The 21,597-nt window shown below is 66.0% G+C and overlaps 3 protein-coding genes across 3 annotated transcripts in view; 1 reads left to right on the plus strand and 2 right to left on the minus strand.

Moving 5' to 3' along the window:
* UBA1 (ubiquitin like modifier activating enzyme 1) overlaps nucleotides 1–3,429 on the minus strand; it is a 29,836-nt gene extending 26,407 nt beyond the window's left edge. Inside the window, exons 1-2 of the mRNA XM_074571953.1 lie at nucleotides 3,271–3,429; nucleotides 1,021–1,131 (exon numbers count right to left, since the gene is read on the minus strand). Coding sequence (XP_074428054.1) covers nucleotides 1,021–1,131 — 111 coding nt within the window. The 5' untranslated portion in view covers nucleotides 3,271–3,429. The remainder of the gene's footprint in view (nucleotides 1–1,020; nucleotides 1,132–3,270) is intronic.
* A 1,482-nt stretch (nucleotides 3,430–4,911) lies between these two features.
* Nucleotides 4,912–7,711, minus strand: NDUFB11 (NADH:ubiquinone oxidoreductase subunit B11). The gene is made up of 3 exons (XM_074571959.1): nucleotides 7,539–7,711; nucleotides 6,720–6,850; nucleotides 4,912–5,200 (listed from the first exon to the last, which is right to left on the minus strand). Exons 1-3 carry the CDS (start codon nucleotides 7,683–7,685, stop codon nucleotides 4,933–4,935), a joined length of 546 nt encoding a protein of 181 aa, XP_074428060.1. The 5' UTR covers nucleotides 7,686–7,711; the 3' UTR covers nucleotides 4,912–4,932.
* A 278-nt stretch (nucleotides 7,712–7,989) lies between these two features.
* LOC141737279 (uncharacterized) lies at nucleotides 7,990–21,483 on the plus strand (the record flags this gene model as incomplete). Its single annotated transcript, XM_074571952.1, has 13 exons — nucleotides 7,990–8,055; nucleotides 9,089–9,153; nucleotides 9,581–9,737; nucleotides 10,201–10,386; nucleotides 11,129–11,198; nucleotides 13,292–13,365; nucleotides 15,702–15,791; nucleotides 17,048–17,108; nucleotides 17,776–17,930; nucleotides 18,745–18,904; nucleotides 19,831–19,928; nucleotides 20,701–20,800; nucleotides 21,279–21,483. Coding segments are annotated over exons 2-13 (1,373 nt in total), but the record flags the coding sequence as incomplete, so codon positions are not given.
* Nucleotides 21,484–21,597: the final 114 nt, after the last annotated feature.

Genomic DNA, 21,597 nt, shown 5'->3' on the forward strand with positions numbered 1-21,597 from the left:
CAAGGACACCTAAGGAATAATGGAAGGGTGACATCAAGTGACAGTGGGTGACACGGGGTGCCATGTCACCCTGGGATGGGGACAGGGACACCTGAGGGGTGACATCAAGTGACAGTGGGTGACACCATGTACCACCGGGTGCTGTGTGACCCTGGGATGGGGACAAGGACACCTAAGGGACAATGGAATGGTGACACCAAGTGACAGCGGGTGACATCGGGTGCCATGTCACCCTGGGATGGGGACAAGGACACCTGAGGGGTGTCACATCAAGTGACAGTGGGTGGCACCGGGTGCTGTGTCACCCTGGGGCGGGGCAGATGGGGGAGTTGACAAACGGGTGGCACCCAGGTGACAACAGGCTTGGCCAGGTGACACTGGGAGTGGGTAGCAGTAGGTGACAACAGGTGGCACTCCTGTTGGCGGGGGTGGCTCAGAACAGGGAGGACAAGGACCACAGGGGACACATGTCACCCCCAGGTGACAGCCAGGTGGCACTGCGTGACAACCAGGTGACACCAAGTGACAGTCACATTCGCGGGGGTGGCTCTGAGCACCAGAGAGGCGACAACGAGACCAGAGAAAGTGACAGGGCCACCCTGGACGGGGGTGACAGGGTCACCCAGGGGTGCCGGGGCCCCCCAGGTGGCAGCTGGGTGACACCAGGTGACATCCAAGTGACACCAAGGTGACACCAGGTGACAGTCACATTCACGGGGGTGGCTCTGAGTGTCAGAGAGATGACAATGAAACCAGAGAAGGTGACTGGGCCACCGCGAGGGGAGGTGACAGGGCCACCCGGGGGTGCTGGGGACACCTGGCTGGCAGCTGGGTGACACCAGGTGACAGTGGATGACATCCAAGTGACACCAGGTGACAGCCACATCCGTGGGGGTGTCTCTGAGCACCAGAGAGGTGACAACGAGACCAGAGAAGGCGACAGGGCCACCCTGGAGGGGGATGACAGGGCCACCCGGGGGGGATGACAGGGCCACCCGGGTGACAGTGGGTGACACTCACGTTGGCGGGGGTGATGCTGGGGGACGCGGCGGGGGCGGGGGCGCGGCTGGAGCCCGTCGGTGGCTCGGACCCGGAGATGCGGCGCTTCTTCGACAGCGGGGAGCTGGACATCTGCGGGGTCAGAGGTCAGAGGTCAGCGGGGGACGTGGGGGGGACAGCGGGTGACATGCAGGGGGATGGGGGTGGCAGTAGGTGACACTGAGGGTGGTGGGTGACACGGGGTGGCACTGAGGGAGGGTGACCCTAGAGGACGCTGGGTGACAGCAGGGGACACTGGGTGACACACCAGGTGACACCGGGGGAGAGAGAGGGACGTTGGGGGATGGAGAGGGTGACACTAGGGGACAGTGGGTGACAATGCGAGAGGCAGGGTGACACGGGGTGACACCAGGGGACATTGAGGGATGGAGGGGGACACTGGGTGACACCAGGGGACACTGGGGGGGACATGGGGTGACAATGGGACAGGGAGGGTGACACCAGGGGATGGATGGTGACACCAGGCGGTACTGGGTGACACACCAGGGGACACCGAGGGGGGACACTGGGTGACACAGAGGGATGGAGGGTGACACCAGGGGACAGAGAGGGACATCGGGGGACAGAAAGGGGGACACCAGGGGACAGTAGATGACGTTGAGGGACGGAGGGAACACCAGGGGACACGGGGTGACACTGGGAGAGGGCGGGTGACACCAAGGTGACACTGGGTGATGGAGAGGGTGGCACTAGGGGACAGTAGGTGATACCAGGGGACAGCGGGGGGGACACGGGGTGACAATGGGAGAGGGAGGGTGACACCCAGGGGATGGAGGGTGACACCAGGGGACCCTGGGTGACGCACCAGGGGACACCGGGGGATGGAGGGTGACACCAGGGGACCCTGGGTGACACACCAGGGGACACCGGGGGATGGAGGGTGACACCAGGGGACACACGGGGTGACACCAGGTGACAACTGGCCCCCCCCGCAAGGGACCCAGGCATCTGGGACAGCCCCCTCCCCCCCCCCACCAAGGGGGTCCCATTAACGAGATGAGCTCCTATTAACAAGGGTCCTACTAACGAGGGTCCTGGGGGGGACGACCATTAACGAGGGGAGTTCCTATTAACGAGGTTCCCCTTAATGAGGGACAATCCTATTAATGAGGGTCCTATTAATGAGGCTCCTGGGGGGGGTCCCGTTAACGAGGAAGGTTCTTATTAATGACAAGTGTTCATATTAACGAGGTCCCCATTAACGAGGGTCCTGGGGGGGGTCCCCATTAATAACGGAGGTTGCTGTTAACGAGGTTCTTATTAACGATGAAGCTTTCCCGTTAATGACAAAGATTCCCATTAACGAAAATCTGGGGGGGTTCCTATTAACGACGGTCCCATTAATGAGGTTGGGAGTGGTTCCATTAATGAGGGAGGTTCCAATTAATGAGGTTCCAACTAATGAGGGTCCTGGGCGGGTCCCATTAATGAAAGAGGTTCCAATTAACGAGGGTCCCATTAATGAGGGAGGGTCTCATTAATGAAAGTTCCATTAATGAGGGAGGGTCCCATTAATGAGGGAGGTTCCTATTAACGAGGGTCCCATTAATTAGGGTCGGGACGGCCCACTAATGAGGGGGGGTCCTATTAATGAGGATCCCATTAATGAGCTTCCGGGGTGGTGCGTCCCATTAATAAGAAAAGTTCCTATTAATGAGATTTCATTAATTAAAGGTGCGGGGGAGGGGGGGGGTCCCATTACCGGGGTCCCCGGGGTGTGTGTGTGGGTCCATTAACGAGGGGGGCTCCTATTAATGAGAGATTCCTATTAATGAGGTTCCCACTAATCAGGGTCCGGGGTGGGGGTCCCATTAACGAGGGAGGTTCCATTAATGAGGGACCCGGGGGGGGGCCCCATTACCGGGGTTCCCCGGGAGGGGGTGGGGTGGGGGGGTTAATGAGGCGGCTTCCCATTAATGAGGGAGGTTCCCACTAATTAAGGTGGTTCCCACTAATGGGGTTCCATTAATGAGGGTCCGGGGGAGGGGGATTCCCACCACCGGCCCCCCCCGGGGGGGCTTTCTCCCCTCACACCGCCCCCCCCCCCCCCACCCTGAGGGGGAAGGGGGAGCTCCCCCCAACCGGGGCCGGCTTCCCCCCAACCGGGGCCGCCCCCCCGCCCCGGGGACCCCCCCCCCCCCCATCTCCCCCACCCCCATCTCCCCCACCCTCCGGAGTCCCCCCGCCCGGCCCCCCCCCGTATCCCCGCACCAATGATGCTGTCCAGGCCCCGCCGCCGGGTCCCGCCCGCTCCGCTCGGCTCCTCCGCGACAAGATGGCGGCGGCGGCGGCCCCTTCCTTCCCCCCCGCTCTCCCTCCTCGCGCCCGGCCCCGCCCCCCGGCGCCCCCCCATTGGCCGCCGGCCCCCGACGCCACGCTCCCATTGGCTGACGCCTCCCGCCCGCCTCCGACGCTGTGACTAGTGTGTGTGTGTGGGGGGGGGTTGGGGTGGGGCGCGCGCACCTGGGGGGTGGCCACACCCCCTTCCGCGAGGGGGGGGCGCGCGGCGGTACCCGGATGGATGGACCACGCCCACTTCCGCCCCCCCACGCCCTGCATACGTAATGAGGGGGCGGGGCCTCGTGACACAGCACGGCGCGCGCGGCCCCGACGGCGGCCAGGAGGGGACACGGGGGTCCTATGGGGGCCTATAGGGAGCTATGGGAGGCTATAGGGGGCTATGGGTGGCCTGTTGAGGCCCAAGAGAGCTATAGGGGGCTATGGGTGGCCTATAGGGGCTTATGAGGGGCTATAGCGGGCTATGGGGAGCCTACAGGGGCCTATAAGGGCCCTATGAGGGGATAGAGGAGCCTATAGGTGGCTACGGGAAGGCTGTGAGGCCTATGAGGGGATATGGGGGGCTATGGGGAGTCTATAGGGGCCTATGAGGGCATATGGGGGGCTATAGGGGGCCTATGCGAGGCCTATAGGATGCCCATATGGGGCTATGGGAGACCTATAGATGCCTATGAGGGGGATATAGGGCCCATAAGTGGCAATAGGGCCCTATGGAAGGCTAACAGGGGGCTATGGGAAGCCTATAAGGGCCTATGAGAGGATATACGGGGCTACGGGGAGCCTATAGGGACCTATGAGGGGATATAGGGGTCTATAGGAGGGTCAATAGGGGCTTAAGACGCAACATAGGCGCATATTATGGGGCTATGGGTAGCCTATAGAGCCCCGTGTGGGGATATATAGGGGTCCCTTGAGGAGTGAATAGGGACCTATGGGGAGCCTATTGGCAGGGGGGATACAGCGACCCAGAGCCATAGGGGACTATGGGGGGATCTATAGGGGGACTAGAATGGGCTATGGGGCAAGGGTTATAGGGGCCTGTTGCGGCCTATAGGGGCATATAGGGCCTTATAGTGGGCTATAGGGGACCTACAGATGGTAATGGGGGTCTGGGGGGACCCTATAAAGTCATACAGGGGCCTATGGATATGTGGGGGGGCGGGGCGTCGGGGCTTATGGGGGGCCTGAGGGGGTGTAGGGGCCTATGGGGGAATCTGTAGGGCTGGGGTAGGGCTATAGCAGCCTATGGGGGGTGGGTGATGGGGGGCCCCCGGAGGCTATAGGGTGCTATAGGGGCTGGGGGGGGGGGGGGGGGGGGGGCCCTGTAGGGGCTCGCTGGGGAGTTATGGGGGAGCCCTATAGCTGCCCAACAGGGCTTGAGGGGCTATAGGGCCCTATGGGGAGGGAGCTGGGGGGGCCCTATAGGGGCCTGGGGTGGAGCTATAGGGGGCCATGGGGAGCTATAGGGGGGCTGGGGGGGCGGTGCTTTAGGACACAGGCATCCGGGACCCCCAACCCTCCCCCCCCCCCCCCCAAAAAAAAGGGGTCCCGGCATCCGGCCGAGCCCCCATGGCTTTATTCACAGACCCACAGCGGGGACACCCGCCCCTCCCCCCCCCCCCCCCCCCCGCCAAAAAGGGAACCCAGGGGTCTGGGGGGGGCACCCATGGGGTCCCAGGGGTCCGGGGGGGGTGTGGGGGGGTGTCCCAGGGGTTCATTCCTCGGGGGGGGGCAGGGGGAGGCGAGCGGGGTCGTAATAGTTGGGGTCCAAGAGGGGCACCCCCCCTCTTCTCCCGCTCCCGGATGAGGATCTCGGCTTCCCCGGCGGGCCCATTGCTGCAACCTGTGGGCAGATGTGGGGCGGGTCAGGGGGACCCCCCCTCCCCTCCCCCCCCCCCCACCCTGGGTGACCCACCCACACCCCCCCCCCAGGGACCCGGCCATCCCTATGGACCCCTATAGCTCCCCCCGCCTTCCCCCAGCGCCCCATAGCGCCCCACAGCGGCCACCCTATAGCCCCTATATATCCCCTCATAGGTTCCTGTGGAGCCCTACAGCCCTACTGGGGGTCTCCTATAGGGCCCTAGAGCCCCTATAGAGCCCCACAGGCCCCCTAGAATCCCCCTGTATCTCCCTGTAATGCCCTACAGACCCCCCCACACGCCCCCTATATCTCCTCATAGGCCCCTATAGACCCTCCAGAGTCCCCCTATGAGCCCCCTATATCCCCCCATAGGCTTCTCTAGACCCCCATAGGATTCCTCAGGGCCCCCTATACCTCCCCCTAGACCCCTATAGATCCTCAGAGATCCCTTAGAGGCTTCCTATATCCTCTCAGGACCCCTATAGACCCCCATGCCCCCCTATATCCCCTCAGAGACCCCTGTAGACTCCCATGGGCTCCCTATATCCTCTCAGAGATCTTTATGGCCCCACTATATCCCATCATAGACCCCTACAGCCCCCCACAGCCCCCCTATAGCCCCTCAGAAACTCCTATAGATTCTTACGTCCCTGCTATATTCCCTCAGAGACCCCTACAGACCCCCACGGCCCCCCTATATCCCCTTACAGACCCCTACAGACCCCCATGGGCCCCCTATATCCCCTCAGAGACCCTTATGGCTCCGCTATATCCCATCATAGACCCCTACAGACCCCCACGGCCCCCCTATATCCCCTTACAGACCCCTACAGACCCCCATGGGCCCCCTATATCCCCTCAGAGACCCTTATGGCTCCGCTATATCCCATCATACACCCCTACAGACCCCCACGGCCCCCCTATATCCCCTTAGAGACCCCTATAGACCCCCATGGGCCCCCTATATCCCCTCAGAGACCCTTATGGCTCCGCTATATCCCATCATAGACCCCTACAGACCCCCACGGCCCCCCTATATCCTCTTACAGACCCCTACAGACCCCCATGGGCCCCCTATATCCCCTCAGAGACCCTTATGGCTCCGCTATATCCCATCGTAGACCCCTACAGACCCCCACGGCCCCCTTATATCCCCTTACAGACCCCTACAGACCCCCATGGTCCCCCTACATCCCCTCAAGCACCCCTATAGACACTCTATATACCCTCATAGACCCCTACACATCTCCGGAATCCCTGTAGGGGCCCCCTATATCCCCTCATAGACGCCCACTGCCCCCCCGGGGGCCCTCTATATCCCTTCCTACCCCCCCTATAGGCTTCCCCCAGCCCCCTACAGAGCCCCTAGGCCCCCCCCCGCCCCCGTCTTTGCCAAGCAGAGAGGAATCCTCCAACGCTCGGGGGGGCCCCTCCCAAAGGCCTGGGTGCCCCCCTGAAGACCCCCCCCCCCCCCAAGACACATGGGTGCCCCCCTCACCCGTAGTCGGGCACGTAGTGGAGGAAGACGGAGCCCAGGACAATGGCGAGGGAGATGCCGGTGAAGAAAACCGCCCGCATGTTGAGGACGTCAGCATCCGGCTCCGCCGAAAAGCCGTGGTAATCCGGGTTCTGCCAGCACCCAAACGCCCGGGTCCCTCCAGGGGTCCCCCCCACCCAGGGGTCCCCCCCACCCTCCAGGGGTCCAGGTGGGGAGCACCCAAATTCCCCCCCCCCCCCCCATCCTACCCCCTTTCCCCTCCTGGATGGGCTTTAAGCCCCGCCCCTGCCCCTTAGGCCCCGCCCCTGCCTCTTAGGCCCCGCCCCCTCCCCAGCCACCCCATAAAAGGTGAGCTGTGCTAAGCCCCACCCCCTGAGATCAGGCCACGCCCCCCACTCTAAGCCCCGCCCACCAATAAGCCCAGCCCGGCCCCGCTGCTGCCATAAGCCCCGCCCCCTTCCACCCTAAGCCACGCCCCCACCTCACACGCCCCATTCATGAGCCCCGCCTCCAACCAATGAGCGCACGGCAGAGCCCCTCCCACCAGAAGCCCCGCCCCCAGCCGCGCCCATCCAATCAGCGCTGCGCAACCCCAGCCCCTTCACCACGCCGCTCCCCCTCCCGAAGCCCCCCCCTCCAGCCTCCCGCCCATCCAATCAGCGGAGTGCAAACCCCGCCCCTTCGCTACGCCCCGCCCCCGCCGCCTTGGCCCCGCCCCTCCCTCCTAGCTCCGCCCCTCCCGCCTTGCCCTTGGCCTGCCCAGGCCCCGCCCCCTCCCCCCTAGCCCCTCCCCTCCCGCCCCCTCCTAGCCCCGCCCACCTTCCTCTGCGCCACCGCCATGGGCTCCTCCGGGTGGGGGTCGGCCCCCAACGGCGCCCGGGGCAGGGCCAGGGCTCCCCCCGGCCCCGCCGAGCGGCCCCGCACCCCGACCCGCAGTGCCCCCAGAGCCCTCCGCAGCGCCGCCATCTTCCCGCCGGAAGTCCCGCCTTCCCCCTTCCCCTTTTCCCCACCTCCCGCTCCCACCAATCACAGCGCGCCGCCGCCGCGTTGCAGCCAATCACCAGGGAGCGCCTGCGCGGCGTCCCGCCTTCCCGCCTTCAGCCAATCAGAGGCGGTCGCCGGCGCGCTGACCACTCCCCTCGCTCCTTCCCTCAGAGCTGGTCCCGTCCCCCACGGCGGCGCGGACCAATAAGAGGGGGTGATCCGCGGAGTGGCGGGCCTTCGGTCCAATGGGAGCGCGGCGCGGCCGGGCGCGGGCGCGCGGGGCGGGGCGGGCGCGGCGCGGCCGGCGCCATTTTGCCGGTCGGGCTCGGCGGCGGCGGAGCGACGAGGACAGGTCGGGGCCTACCGGCGGAGGGGCGGGGCTTACCGGAGAGGGGCGAGGCTTACCGGGAGCCTGAGAGCAGGCGGGGATTGGCCAGAGGGGGGTGAGGGGGCGGGGCCCGGCGCTGGAGGCTGCCGGAGGGGCGGGGCCTTGTATGCTAATGAGGGGGCGGGGCCTTATCCTCTGGGCTAGGTCCCAGTTCATCCCAGTTCCCTTACAGTGACCCCCCCCAGTTACCCCCCCAGCGCTTCCCAGTACTTCCCAGTACCCCTCCAGATGCCCCCCGGTGCCTCCCAGTGCTCCCCAGTGCCTCCCAGAACCCCACCAGGTCATCCCAGTGCTCCCCAGTCCTTCCCAGTGTCCCCTAGTGCCTCCCAGTTGGCTCCCAATGTCTCCCAGTACCCCCCCAGTCCCTCCCAGTGCCCCTCGGTGCCTCCCAGTTGTGCCTCAGTGCCTCCCAGTACCACTCCCCCGCCAGGTCATCCCAGTGCCCCCCAGGGCCTCCCAGTCTCCCACCAGTTCATCCCAGTCCTTCCCAGTGCCACCCAGGGCCTCCCGGTTGTCTCCTAGTGCCTCCTAGAGCCCCACCAGGTTATCCCAGTGACCCCCAGTACCCCACCAGTTCATACCAGTGCTCCCCAGTGCCCACCAGTGCCTCCCAGTTGTCTCCCAGTGCCTCTCAGTACCCTCCTAGGTCATCCCAGTCCCTCCCAGTGTCCCCCAGTGCCTCCCAGCTGTCCCCCAGTGCCACCCCAGGTCATCTCAGTCCCTCCCAGTGCGTCCCAGTACCACCTGAAGTCATCCCAGTGCCTCCCAGTATGACCCCAGGTCATCCCAGTCCCTCCCAGTGCCCCTTGGTGCCTCCAAGGTGTCCCCCAGTGCCTCCCAGTACCACGCCAGGTCATCCCAGTACCTCCCAGTCCAGCCCAGTTGCCCCCCCAGCTCATTCTGATCCCTCCCAGTGCCTCCCAGTTGCCCCCCAATACCTCCCAGTACCCCTCCGACTCCTCCCAGTCACTCCCAGTTTTTTCCTACCCCTTCCCAGTCCGTCCCAGTTCCCCCAGTCACGCTGTCCCCGACAGGTGCCAGCACCATGGAGTACGAGCGCAGGTAGGGGGGCCCCAAAACTGGAGACCCGGGGGGGGGGGGGGGAAATTGACATTTGGGGACCACCAAGGGGCGGGGGGACACACATTTGGGGTCCCTCAAGGGGAGGACAAGATTTTGGGAGATCCCCAAGGGGGGGGTGGGGATATTTGGGGACCATATGGGGGGGACATTGGGGACCCCTGGGGGGGTGGAGGACATTTGGGGACCCCTGGGGGGATGGGGGACATTTGGGGACCCCTGGGGGGGGTTGGGGACATTTGGGGATACCATGGGGTGGACATGGGGAGGTGGGGGACATTTGGGGACCCCCGAGGGGGGAGGGGACATTGGGGACCCCTAGGGGAGTGGGGGACATTTGAGGACCCCTGGGGGGGGGGAGGGTTGGGGACATTTGGGGACCCCCCGACGCCTTTCCCCCATCTCTCAGGGGGGGCCGCGGGGACCGGACGGGGCGCTATGGGGGGGCCCCCACCGCCCCTGAAGAAGGTTCCCGTACCCAACGGGATCACGACTATCGCGACATGGATTATCGCGGTTATGGGGGCCCCCCTGAGGGACCCCCAGCCTCGGGGACCCCCCCGCAGGTGGGTGCTGGATGCCTGGGTGCCCCCCCTGGACTCCTGGGTGCCCTGAGATGGGGGTCATGGGGGGGTTATGGAGGGGGCAGGTATTGGGGGTCACCCCTGAGTTGGTGCTGGGGTCCTCCTGGGTGACCCCCCCACACCTGGGTCCCCCCCAGACACCTGGGTGCCCCCCCAGACTCCTGGGTGCCCTGAGATGGGGGTCATGGGGGTGGTATGGGGGGGGGCATGTATTGGGGGTCACCCCTGACGTGGGTGCTGGGGTCCTCTTGGGGTGCCCCCCCAACGCCTGGGTCCCCCCCAGACACCTGGGTCCCCTGAGATGGGGGGGGGGGGGGGGGATTATTGGGGGGGTCAGGGTCACCCCTGAGGTGGGTGCTGGGGTCCTCCCGGATGCCTGGGTGCCCCCCTGGACCCCTGGGTCCCCCGTCCAAACACCTGACCCCCTCTTTCCCCCCCCCCCCAGGCCTCCTACGAGGGTTCGGAGCCCCCCCGGAAGCGGGACCCACCCCCGGCACCCCCTACCTTACCCTTTGGTGCCGATGGTGACTACCGGGACCAGGATTACCGGCCTGAGGCGGCCGAGGAGGAGCCGCGGGCCAGCACCATCGTCATGCTCCGCATGCTGCCGCAGGCTGCCACCGAGAACGACGTAAGCCACGCCCCCTTTTTTGGGGGGAGGGGGGCGCTGGCCCTTTAAATCCCCCCACAGCCTTGGGGGCGGGGGGGGGGGGGGGGCAGTTTGGGCTCCCTCGGGCTGGCCTGGGAGGGATTGGCCACGCCCCCTTGCCTTGGCCACTCCCCCCGCATAGCCACGCCCCCCGTGTGGCCACGCCCCCTTATCCAAGCCCCGCCTTTTTTGGGGGGGTGCTGGTCCTTTAAATCCCCCCCATAACCGCCTTGGGAGGGATTAGCCACGCCCCCTTGCCTTGGCCACGCCCCTCCTCAGCCACGCCCCCCGGGTCCTCCCCAATAGAGTGCCCTGGGGAATTATGACCACGCCCCCTTGTCTTAACCGCGCCCCCTTTCTGTCAAGCCACACCCCCTTCCCTCAAGGCCACGCCCCCTCCTGGGTATCTGCTTCCCTAATGCTGGGGCTCAGGATCACGTGGGTCCCCACAAACAGCCGTATCTCCCCCAAACGCCTGGGTGCCCCCCAGTCCCCTGGGTGCCCCCTTACTCCTGGGTGCTCCCCGCAGTCCCCTGGGTCCCCTCTGTCCCCTGGGTCCCTCCCCGACCCGTTTTGAGGGCTCCTGGGTGGGGGGCGAATGGGTTTGGGGGGTGTCCCAGCCACCCTGCTCTCCCCGGACGCCTGGGTGCCTGGGTCCTTGGGTGCCCCCCTGGGGTGCCGGTGTCCCTCTGACGCTGGGTGTCCGCCCCCTTTCCCCCCGCAGATCCGAGCGCAGCTGCAGGCGCAGGGAGTGCAGCCCCGCGAGGTGCGACTGATGCGCAACAAGTCCTCAGGTGAGCCCGGACCCCCGGGACCCCTTTTGGGTGGGTGGGCGTGGGGCACCCCGACCCCTGGGTCCCCTTTGGTGTGTGTGTGGGGGGCACCTGGATGCTTGAGTCCCTTATGGGGTGGGGTGAGGGAGCACCAGGCCACCCAGGTCCCTTTTTGAGGGGCACCCACCCACCTGGGGTTCTTGGGAAGAGCAGTGAGTCCCCACCATACTCGTGCCGGGGAGCACTCAGTGGTGCTGGTTCCACCCCTGGGTCACTTAAGGGTGTTGGTACCATCGCCTAGGGGCACCCAGGGGTGCTGCGCCAGATTTGGGAGGCAGCCAGGGGTGCTGGTGTCATCTCTAGGGGTACCCAGCGGTGCCTTTTTCCCCCCAGCGACACCCATCCTCTCCCTAGGGTCACCCAGGCGTGCTGGTCCCATCCCCAGGGGCACCTAGCGGTGCTGGTCCTCTCCCCAGGGGCACCCAGGGGTGCCGTTCCCCATGCCAGGGGCACCCATCCTCTCCCTAGGGGCACCCAGGGGTGCTGGTTCTATCTCTAGGGGCACCCAGGGGTGTCAACCTCATCGCCAGGAGTGCTCGTGGCAGATTTGGGAGGCACCCAGGGGTGCTGGTTCCATCCCCAGGGGCACCCAGGGGTGCTGTGCTGGACTTAGGGGGCACCCAGGGGTGCTGGTCCCCACCCCAGGGGCACCCAGAGGTGCCAGTGCCATTCCCAGGGAGCACCCTGGGGTGCCCGTCCCCTTTCCAGGAGCACCCAGGGGTGCTGTGCCAGGCTTGGGGGGCACCCAGGGGTGCCTGTCATCTCCCCAGGGGCACCCAGGGGTGCCGGTCTTGTCCCTAGGGAGCACCCAGGGGTGCTGCGCCGCACTTAGGGGGCACCCAGGGGTGCCCATCCCCTCTCTAGGAGCACCCAGGGGTGCTGGTCCTGTTCCTCGGGGCACCCAGGGGTGCCAGTCCCCTCCCCAGGAGCACCCAGGGGTGCTGACCCGGCCCCAGGGGCACCCAGGGGTGCCGGTTCTAGCTCTAGGAGCACCCAGGGGTGCTGGTCCTGTTTCCCGGGGGCACCCAGGGGTGCCCATCCCCCTCCCCAGGAGCACCCAGGGGTGCTGCTCCCATGCCTTGGGGGCACCCAGGGGTGCCAGGCCCGTACCTGGGGGCACCCAGGGGTGCCCACCCCCTGCCTAGGAGCACCCAGGGGTGCTGACCCACAGCCCATGGAGCACCCAGGGGTGCCAGTCCTCTCCCCGGGGGCACCCAGGGGTGCCTGTCTCCTGCCCAAGGGGCACCCAGGGGTGCCGGTCCCTTCCCCAGGAGCACCCAGGGGTGCTGGTCCCCTCCCCAGGGGCACCCAGGGGTGCCGATCCCGTTGCCTGGGGGCACCCAGGGGTGCCTGTCTTCTGCCCGAGGGGCACCCGGGGGTGCCAGGGCTGCATTGGGCAGCACCTGGGGGTGCTGGTCCTGCCCTCAGGAGCACCCAGGGGTGCTGTGCCCTACCCAGGGGACACCCAGGGGTGCCCCTATCCTATTTAGGGGGTCCCAGGAGCACCCATAAGGGCTCATAGCCTACGTAGAAAGTCCCAGAGGGATTTCAGAAGCACCCACGGGTGCCCATACCCAACTCAGGACATCCAAGAGGGGTTCCAGAAGCACCCATGGGTGCCCATACCCAGCCTAGGGAGGTCCCAGGAGCACCCATGGGTGCTCATATCCAGCCCAAGGTGTCCTGGGGGAATGCTAGGGGCACCCATGGGTGTCTATACCCAACCCAGGAGTTCCCAGGGGACGTCCATCCCTTACTGAGGGGGTCCGGGGACCACCCATGGGTGCCCGTCCTCACCCAAAGTGTTCTGGGGAGTCCCAGGAGCCCCTATAGGCGCCCGTACCCAAACGTGGGGGGTCCCAGGAGCACCCATGGGTGCCTGTATCCATCTTTGGAGGTCCCGGGAGGCACCCATGGGTGCCCACGCCCACCCCATTGGCTCCCAAGGGACACCCATACCCCAGACTGGGGGGCGGGGGGGGGGGGAGGGTGGGGGCACCCATGGGTGCTCTCCCTGACCTCCCCCCCCCCCCAACCCCCCCCCCCATTTCCAGGTCAGAGCCGTGGCTTCGCCTTCGTGGAGTTCCACCACCTGCAGGACGCGGCGCGGTGGATGGACGCCAACCAGGTCCCTCCTGCACGACGGGGTAGGGGTGGGGGAGGGGGGGGGTTGGGTGCTGGGGTGCACACCCCCCCCCCCACCCCCCCGAAATGGCTGGGTGCCTTCTGCGGTCGTTAACTGGGGTTTAATGGTCCGTACTGGTGGCGCGGAGGGCTGGGTCGGCGTCTTCTTGTTCATGGCGGCACTCTCGTGCGAGACCCTCGTGCGTCCTCGTGCGAGACCCTCGTGCGAGATGCTTGTGCATGACCCTCATGTGAGACCCTTGTGCAGCCTTGTGCAAGAGCCTCGTGCGAGACACTTGTGCGCGACCCTTATACAACACCCTTGTGCACCCTTGTTCACAACCCTCGTGCGAGACCCTTGTGCGTCCTCGTGCGAGACCCTTGTGCATGACCCTCACGTGAGACCGTTGTGCACCCTTGTGCAAGATCCTCGTGCGAGACCCTTGTGCACAACCCTTACGCGACACCCTTGTGCACCCTCATGCAAGACCCTTCTGCACCCTTGTGCACAACCCTCGTGCGAGACCCTCATGCGAGACCCTCGTGCACGACCCTCGTGCGAGACCCTCGTGCGAGATCCTTGTGCAGCCTCGTGTGAGACTTTGTGTGAGCGCCCTACGTGAGACCCTTGTGAGATGCTTGTGCACGCTCATGTAAGACCCTTGCGCGAGCCCTTGTGCCAGCATCGCACGTGGCCTTTGCGTGTCCCCGTGCGAGACCCTCCTGTGAGACCCGTGTGATATCCACGTACGAGACCCTCGTGTGAGGCCCTCATGTGAGGCCCTTGTGCGAGCTCTTGTGCCGGTGTCACACGTGGCCTCTTTGCGCAGCTTCATGCGAGATCTGAGGCCCTCGTGGGCCCTCGTGCACCCTCGTGCGAGACCCTCGTGTGAGGCCCTTGTGTGATCCTTGTGTGTGACCCTCATGCACCTCGTGCGAAACCCTCGTGCAAGCCCTTGTGCGATGGGACCTGTGCTTGTTCTTCATGTGCGACCCTCGTGTAAGACCCTCCCGTGACCCTCGTGTGAGCTCTTGTGCACCCTCGTGCGAGAGCTGTGATACCCTTGTGCACCCTCGTGCGAGCTCTGGTACAAGCCCGGGTGTGCTCTTGTGCGAGCCCCGCTGCTTGAGTGGGTGTGAGCCCTCGTGACCCCTCGTGCAAGCCCTGGTGCGAGCCCTAGCGTGAGCTGCGATGGCCGTGCGAGCCCTGGTGCATCCTGGTGTGAGCCCTGGTGCAAGCCCTGGTGCAAGGCCTGGTGCGAGGGATGTGTGATGGGGGGTGCAAGCCCCGGTGCGAGCCCTTGTGACCCCTCGTGCGAGCCCTGGTGCCTGCCAGTATGAGCCCTGGTGTGAGGTCTCACACCGCCTCGTGCAAGCCCTGGTGCGAGCCCTCGTGTCCTTCTGGTGTGAGCCCTGCTGTGAGACCTTGCGCCCTCGTGCGAGCCCTGGGTGAGCCCTCGTGCAAGTTTGCTGAGCGGCCTTGTGTCCCCTCGTGCAAGCCCTGGTGCCTCCCGCTATGGACCCTGGTGCGAGGCCTTGTGCGAGGCCTTGTGCTATCTCGTGCAAAGCCTGGAGTGACGCCCTCGTGCGAGCCCTTTGTGAGCCCTGGTGCCCCCCAGTGTGAACCCTCGTGTGAGCCCTCGTGCCTCTTGCTGCGAGCCCTTGTCTGAGCCCTCGTGCGAGCCCTGGTGTCCCCTGGTGTGAAAGCCATGTGAGGGTGGGTGTGAGCCCTCGTGCGAGCCCTCGTGCCCCTCCCCCCACGCGAGCTCTGGTGCAAAAACTTCGTGTGAGCCCTCGTGTCAGCTCTGGTGGCCTCTGGTACGAACCCTGGTGCAAGCCCCGGTGCGAGCCCTCCTGCCTGTCCTGGTGCAGTCTGGTGTGCCCCTCTCGTGCAAGCCCTCGTGCAAGAGCCACGCGAGAGTGGGTGCAAGGCCTGGCGCGAGCCCTCCTGCCTGCCTTGTGCGAGTCCTCGTGCAAGCCCTGGTGCTCCCCCCACGAGCCCCGGTGCGAGCCCTGGTTTGATCCCTCGTGACCCCGTCGTGCAAGGCCCCGTGCGAGTGCTGGCGTGCCCCGCTATGAGTCCTGGTGCGAGTCCTGGTGCGATCCCTCCTGCCGCCCTTGTGCGAGCTCTCGTGCGAGCCCGGGTGCCCCCCTGGTGCCCGCCTCATGCAAGCCCTCGTGCGAGCCCTGGTGCGAGCCCTGGTGCCCCCCCTATCAGCCCTTATGTGAGCCCTGGTGCCCCCCTTGGTGCCCCCCCGGTGTCCCTCCGGTGCCCCCCTCGTGCCAGCCCTCGTGCGAGCCCTGGTGCGAGCGTGTGTTGTGTGTCCCCCCCTCCCCAAGCAGCAGGGGCTGAGCCTGTTGGGGCAGCGCGTCTCCCTCCACTACAGCGACCCCAAGCCCAAGATCAACGAGGACTGGCTCTGCGCCAAGGTGGGGGGGGGGCACTGGGAGGGACTGGGAGGGTCTTATGGGGGTCCTGGGGGGGTCCTGGGGGGATTGGGGGGTCTGGGGGGGGTTATGGAGGTCTTGGGGGGGGATTGGAGGGTTCTGGAGGGAATTAGGGGGTTTGGGGGGGGTTTATGGGGGTCCTGGGGGGGGATTGGGGGTCTGGGGGAGGTTATGGGGGTCCTGGGGGGGGGGGCATTAAGGATGTGAGGGTCTCATGGGGGTTATGGGGGTCCTGGGGGGGAGATTAGGGGGTCTGGGGGGGGTTAAGGGGGTCTTGGGGGGGGATTTGGGGGTCTGGGGGGAAATTAGAGGGACTGGGGGGGGTTTATGGGGGTCCGGGGGGGGGATTAGGGGGTCTGGGGGAGGTTTATGGGGGTCCTGGGGGGGGGGGGGGATTAAGGATTTGAGGGTCTTATGGGGGTTATGGGGGTCCTGGGGGGGAGATTAGAGGGTCTGGGGGGGGTTAAGGGGGTCTTGGGGGGGGGTTAGGGGGTCTGGGGGGGTTAAGGGGGTTTTGAGGGGGGATTGGGGGGTCTGGGGGGAAATTAGAGGGACTGGGGGGGGGTTTATGGGGGTCCGGGGGGGGGATTAGGGGGTCTGGGGGAGGTTTATGGGGGTCCTGGGGGGGGGGATTAAGGATGTGAAGGTCCTCATGGGGGTTATGGGGGTCCTGGGGGGGAGATTAGGCTTGGGGGGGGATTAGGGGGTCTGGGGGGGTTAAGGGGGTTTTGGGGGGGGATTGGGGGGTCTGGGGGGGTTTATGGGGGTCTTGGGGGGGATTAGGGGGTCTTGGGGGGAAATTAGAGGGACTGGGGGGGGGTTTATGGGGGTCCTGGGGGGGATTAGGGGGTCTGGGGGTCTCATGGGGGTTATGGGGGTCCTGGGGGGGGGATTAGGGGGTCTGGGGGAGGTTTATGGGGGTCCTGGGGGGGGGGATTAAGGGTCTGAGGGTCTCATGGGGGTTATGGGGTGCTGGGGGGGAGATTAGGGGGTTTGGGGGGTTTATGGCAGCCCTGAGGGGGATTAGGGGGTCCTGGGGGGAGTTATGGGGGTGTTTTGGGGGTCCTGGGTGGGGGATTAGGGGTCTGGGGGGGTCCTGGAAGGTTTTGGAGGGTCCTGGGGGTGTTTTAGGGGCTTCTAGGGGGGTTTAAAGGGGTCTTGGGGGGGATTTGGGGGTCCGGGGTGGGGGGGGCAGAGGATTTTGGCGTTCTAACGGGGTATTTTTGGGGGGGGGGCAGTGTGGGGTGCAGAATTTCAAGCGGCGGGAGAAGTGCTTCAAGTGCGGCGTTCCCAAAGCTGGTGAGTGGCCCCAAAACCCCCCCTTTCACCCCAAAAAACCCTTGGCTGTCCCCCCCCCCCCTGCACCCCATCGAGACTCCCTTAAACTGCCCCAAAATACCCCCTTCGGCCTCAAAATACCCCCTCAAAAAAACGCTGCTGGAGAGGAATTTCGGGGGGGGGCGGGAATCGGGGGATTTGGGGGGGGAGGTTATGAATTTGGGGGGGCAGGTGGGAAACTTGAGCGGCGGGCGGGATTTTGGGGTTGAACCCCCCCAATTTTGGGGTCCAATCCCCCAGATTTGGGGTTCCCCCCCAATTTTGGGGTTCACCCCCCAATTTTGGGCTCCCAACCCCCAAATATGGGGCTCTACCGCCCGATTTAGGGGTCCCGCCCCCCAAATTTGGGGCCCCACCCTGCATTTTTCGGGTCCCACCCCCCAATTTTGGGTTTCAACCCCCCAATTTTGGGGTCCAACCCCCCAGATTTTGGGTTTGCCCCCCAAATTCGGGGTGCTATCTCCCAAATATGGGGCTCAAGCCTCTGATTTGGGGTTCCCCCCCAATTTTGGGTCCCACCCCCCGATTTTGGGTTCAACCCCCCCAGTTTTGGGGTTCACCCCCGCATTTTTGCGGTCCAGCTGCTGACCTTGGCGGGGGGGGGGGGGCGGGTATTTTTGGGGTGCAGAAGCGGAACAACGAGGTCCAGGGGGCCCCGCCCGGAGCTGGTCCCGGGGGGGGGGGGGCTTCTCCCCCTCCCCCAACCTTATGCCCCCACCCTGGGGGGGGCCCCTGGGGGGGCCCAAAGTGGGACCGAACCCGGAGCTGATAACGCCAATGACAGTGAGTTTTGGGGGCGGGGGGGGGGGGGAGTTTGGGGGTTGATGTGGGTCTGGGGGGGGTGGGGGGGCTCCAGGGAGGGAATCTGGGGGGCTAATGGGGTCCCGGGGGGTTATGGGGGTCCTGGGGGGAGCTATGGGGGGTTACGGGGGTCCGGTGGGGGGTTATGGGTAGGTCTGGGGGGGCTTATGGGGGTCCTGGGGCGGGGGGGAACCTGGGTACCCCTCTGTGGCTACCTGAGTCGTCCCCCCCCATCTGGGGGCCCCCTTGGCTACCTGAGGGAACCCTTGACCACCTGGGGGACCCCTTGGCTACCTGAGGGACCGCTTTGGCTACTGCTTTTCATTTCTAACCCCTCCTCGGTGCCCCCCCGATCACCTGGGGTCCCCCCAGCTGTCTGCATCCCCCCCCCTTTTGGCTACTCGGATGCCCCCCCCAGCCACCTGGGGGACCCTTGACCACCTGGGGGACCCCTTGGCTACCTGAGGGACCCCTTTGGCTACCTGCCTTTCATTTCTAACCCCCCCTTCCCCCCCTCAAACACCCGCATCCTCCCCAGATCCCTTCATTCCCCCCCCCACCCCCCCCCAACAGGGGTGACCCCTGGGCTACCTGAGGGACCCCTTTGGCTACCTGCCTTTCATTTCTAACCCCCCCCCGCCCCCAACACCTGGGTCCCCCAGCTCCCTGTTCCCCCCTCCTCTTTGCCTACTTGGGTGCCCCACCTCCACCACCTGGGGGACCCCTTGGCTACCTGAGGGACCCCTTTGGCTACCTGCCTTTCATTTTGGACCCCCTCTCCCCCCCCCATCACTAGCCATCATCCTGCGGAACCTGCACCCCAGAGCAGCCTGGAGTCCATCCTGGCCGCCCTGGCCCCTTTCGCCGCCCTCTCGGCCGCCAACGTCCGCGTCATCAAGGACCGACAGACGCAGCTCAACCGCGGCTTCGCCTTCGTCCAGCTGGCCACCATCGTGGTGGGTGGCCCCCCCCCACCCCCCCCACTTCTATAGGGTGCCCTCCCCCCACCCGGGTGCCTTCTATAGGGTGCTCTGCATGCATCGGTGTTCTCTAATAGGGTGCCCTGGACACCTGGGTGCTTTCTATAGGGTGTTCCGGATGCCTGGGTGCTTTCTATAGGGTGCCCCGCGTGTCTGGGTGCTTTCTATAGGGTGCCCCCCACACTTGGGTACCCTCTATGGGGTGCTACAGGTGCCTTCTATAGGGTGCTCTGGATGCTCGGGGGCTTTCTGAAGGGGGTCCCAGGTGCATGGGTGCCTTCTACAGGGGGGCACGGACACCTGGGTGCCTTCTATACCATCTCCTAGATGGGTGGATCCCCTCTATAGGGTGCCCCCCCTCATCCAGCTCCCCTTCTATAGGGTGCTCCTGGATGCCTGGGTGCTTTCTATAGGGTGTCACGGACGCCTGGGTGCTTCTTATAGGGTGCTCCTTATGGGTGCTCCTTATGTCTGGGTCCCTTCCCCTTCTATAGGCTGCTGTGGGTGCCTGAATGCCTTCTATAGGGTGCTCTGGACACCCGGGTGCTTTCTATAGGGTGCCCCCCATGCCTGGGTCACTTCTGTAGGGTGCTCCGGATGCCTGGGTGCCTTCTATAGGGTGCCCTGGACACCCAGGTGCCTTCTATAGGGTGCCCGCTGTGCCTGGGTTCCTTTTATAGGGTGCTCTGGGTGCCTGAATGCCTTCTATAGGGTGCTCTGGACACCCGGCTGCCTTCTATAGGGTGCCCCCCACGCCTGGGTCACTTCTATAGGGTGCTCTGGATGCCTGGGTGTCCCCCCCAGACGCCTGAGTGCCTTGTGGGGGGGGGGGGGGTCCCAGATGTCTGGGTGGGCCCCCCGCGGGCGCTTGGGTGTCGTGTCCATCCCCCCCCTCCCCGCAGGAGGCCTCCCAGCTGCTGCAGATGCTGCAGGCCCTGCACCCCCCCCTGCACATCGACGGCAAGAGCATCAACGTGGAGTTCGCCAAAGGCTCCAAGCGGTGAGGCCACGCCCCCCCCCGCCCCCCAGGTCCCACCCCCGAGCCCCGCCCCCACCCCATAGACCCCACCCCCTCCCCTTAAATCCCGCCCCCCAGCACCCCTCAGTGGGTAGAACCCCTCTGGGGGGGACCTCAAGCCCCGCCCTCACCCCAGCAAGCCCCGCCCACACCCCATAGGCCACGCCCACACCCCATAGGCCATGCCCCCTGCCCCTAAATCCCACCCCCCGGCACCCCTCAGTGGGGAGAACCCCTCTGGGGGGGACCTCAAGCCCCGCCCTCACCCCAGCAAGCCCCGCCCACACCCCATAGGCCACGCCCACACCCCATAGGCCACGCCCACAACCCATAGGCCATGCCCCCTGCCCTTAAATCCCGCCCCCCAGCACCCCTCAGTGGGTAGAACCCCTCGGGGGGGTTGGCCTCAAGCCCCGCCCCCTGGCCCTAAGCCACACCCCCACCCCAGCAAGCCCCACCCACAACCCATAGACCCCGCCCACAACCCATAGGCCATGCCCCCTGCCCCTAAATCCCGCCCCCCGGCACCCCTCAGTGGTTAAAATCCCTTAGGGGGGCCTCAAGCCCCACCCCTAAGCCCCACCCCACCCCAAAACCACGCCCACAAGCCCCAAGCCACTCCCCCTGCCCCGAGGCCCCGCCCCCCCGGCCAAGCTCAGCCAATGGAGCAGCTCTAGGGGAAACCCCAGGCCCCGCCCCCTGCCCCAGGCCCCGCCCCTCTAAGCCGCACCCCCTGACGAGGCCCCGCCCCCAGGGAGGTGCAGGGGGCGGGGCCAGGGGACGGCACGCCCCGTGCCAGCGCTGCTTCTGTGGCCTCGACTGCCATCGCCGCCGCCCAATGGGCGCTCTCCCAGGTGGGCGGGGCCGGGGGGGGGGGCGGGCCAATGAGGGAAGGGGTTGGGGAGGGCCTTGGAAGCTGGGGGCGGGGCTTGGAAAGCTGGGGGGCGGGGCCTTCATGGAGGGGGTGGGCTTAGGTTTGGGGGCAGGGCTTAGACTAAGTGGGTGGGGCTTGGGGGCCTGGGGGCGGGGCTTGGGTTGGGCGGGGATTAGGACCAGGGCTGGGGTTGTAAGGGGGCGGGGCTTTGGAGTCAAGGGCGGGGCTTAGATCGGTTGGGGAGGGCTTAAGACCTGGGGGCGGGGCTTAGGGTGGGTGGGTGGGGCTTAGGACCTGGGGGGCGGGGTTTTAAATGACTGGGCGGGGCTTGGGGAGCTGGGGGCGGGGCTTGGGGGACCTGTGGGCGGGGCTTGTGATCTGGGGGTGTGGTTTAGTGTGGGCGGGCCTTTCCCGGTGGGGGCGTGTCCTGACACGGCGGCCCCGCCCCCTTGTTTCAGGCGGCCCCGGGGGGGGGCGAGAGCACGTGGGCGGGGGGGGAGGAGCCTGCCGCCGACTTCGGCGCCTTCTACCAATCGGAGGAGCCCTTTGCCGGCCCTGCCCCCTCCCTCTACGGCGCCGCCTACGTCAAAGGCCCCGCCCCCCCCGGCCCCGGCCCCGCCCTCGCAGGCCCCGCCCCTGCCAAGGCCGATGGCCCCGCCCCTGGTGAGTGGCCCTGGACGGGGGGACCCGGGTTGGGGGGCACCCTATAGGAAGGAGCCAGGTATCTGGACCACTCTATAGAAGGGACCTAGATGTTGGGGGGGCACCGTATAGACG

The sequence above is a fragment of the Larus michahellis genome, unplaced genomic scaffold, assembly GCF_964199755.1.
Source record: "Larus michahellis unplaced genomic scaffold, bLarMic1.1 SCAFFOLD_419, whole genome shotgun sequence".
Taxonomy (NCBI): Eukaryota; Metazoa; Chordata; class Aves; order Charadriiformes; family Laridae; genus Larus; species Larus michahellis.

Coding starts and splice junctions, on each gene's coding strand:
- NDUFB11 (XM_074571959.1), bottom strand. CDS start 7,685: ATGGCGGCGCTGCGGAGGGCTCTGGGGGCACTGCGGGTCGGGGTGCGG. Junction 6,851..7,538: donor TGGCGGTGGCGCAGAGGAAG/GTGGGCGGGGCT, acceptor GGGTGCTGGCAG/AACCCGGATTACCACGGCTT. Junction 5,201..6,719: donor CACTACGTGCCCGACTACGG/GTGAGGGGGGCA, acceptor ATCTGCCCACAG/GTTGCAGCAATGGGCCCGCC.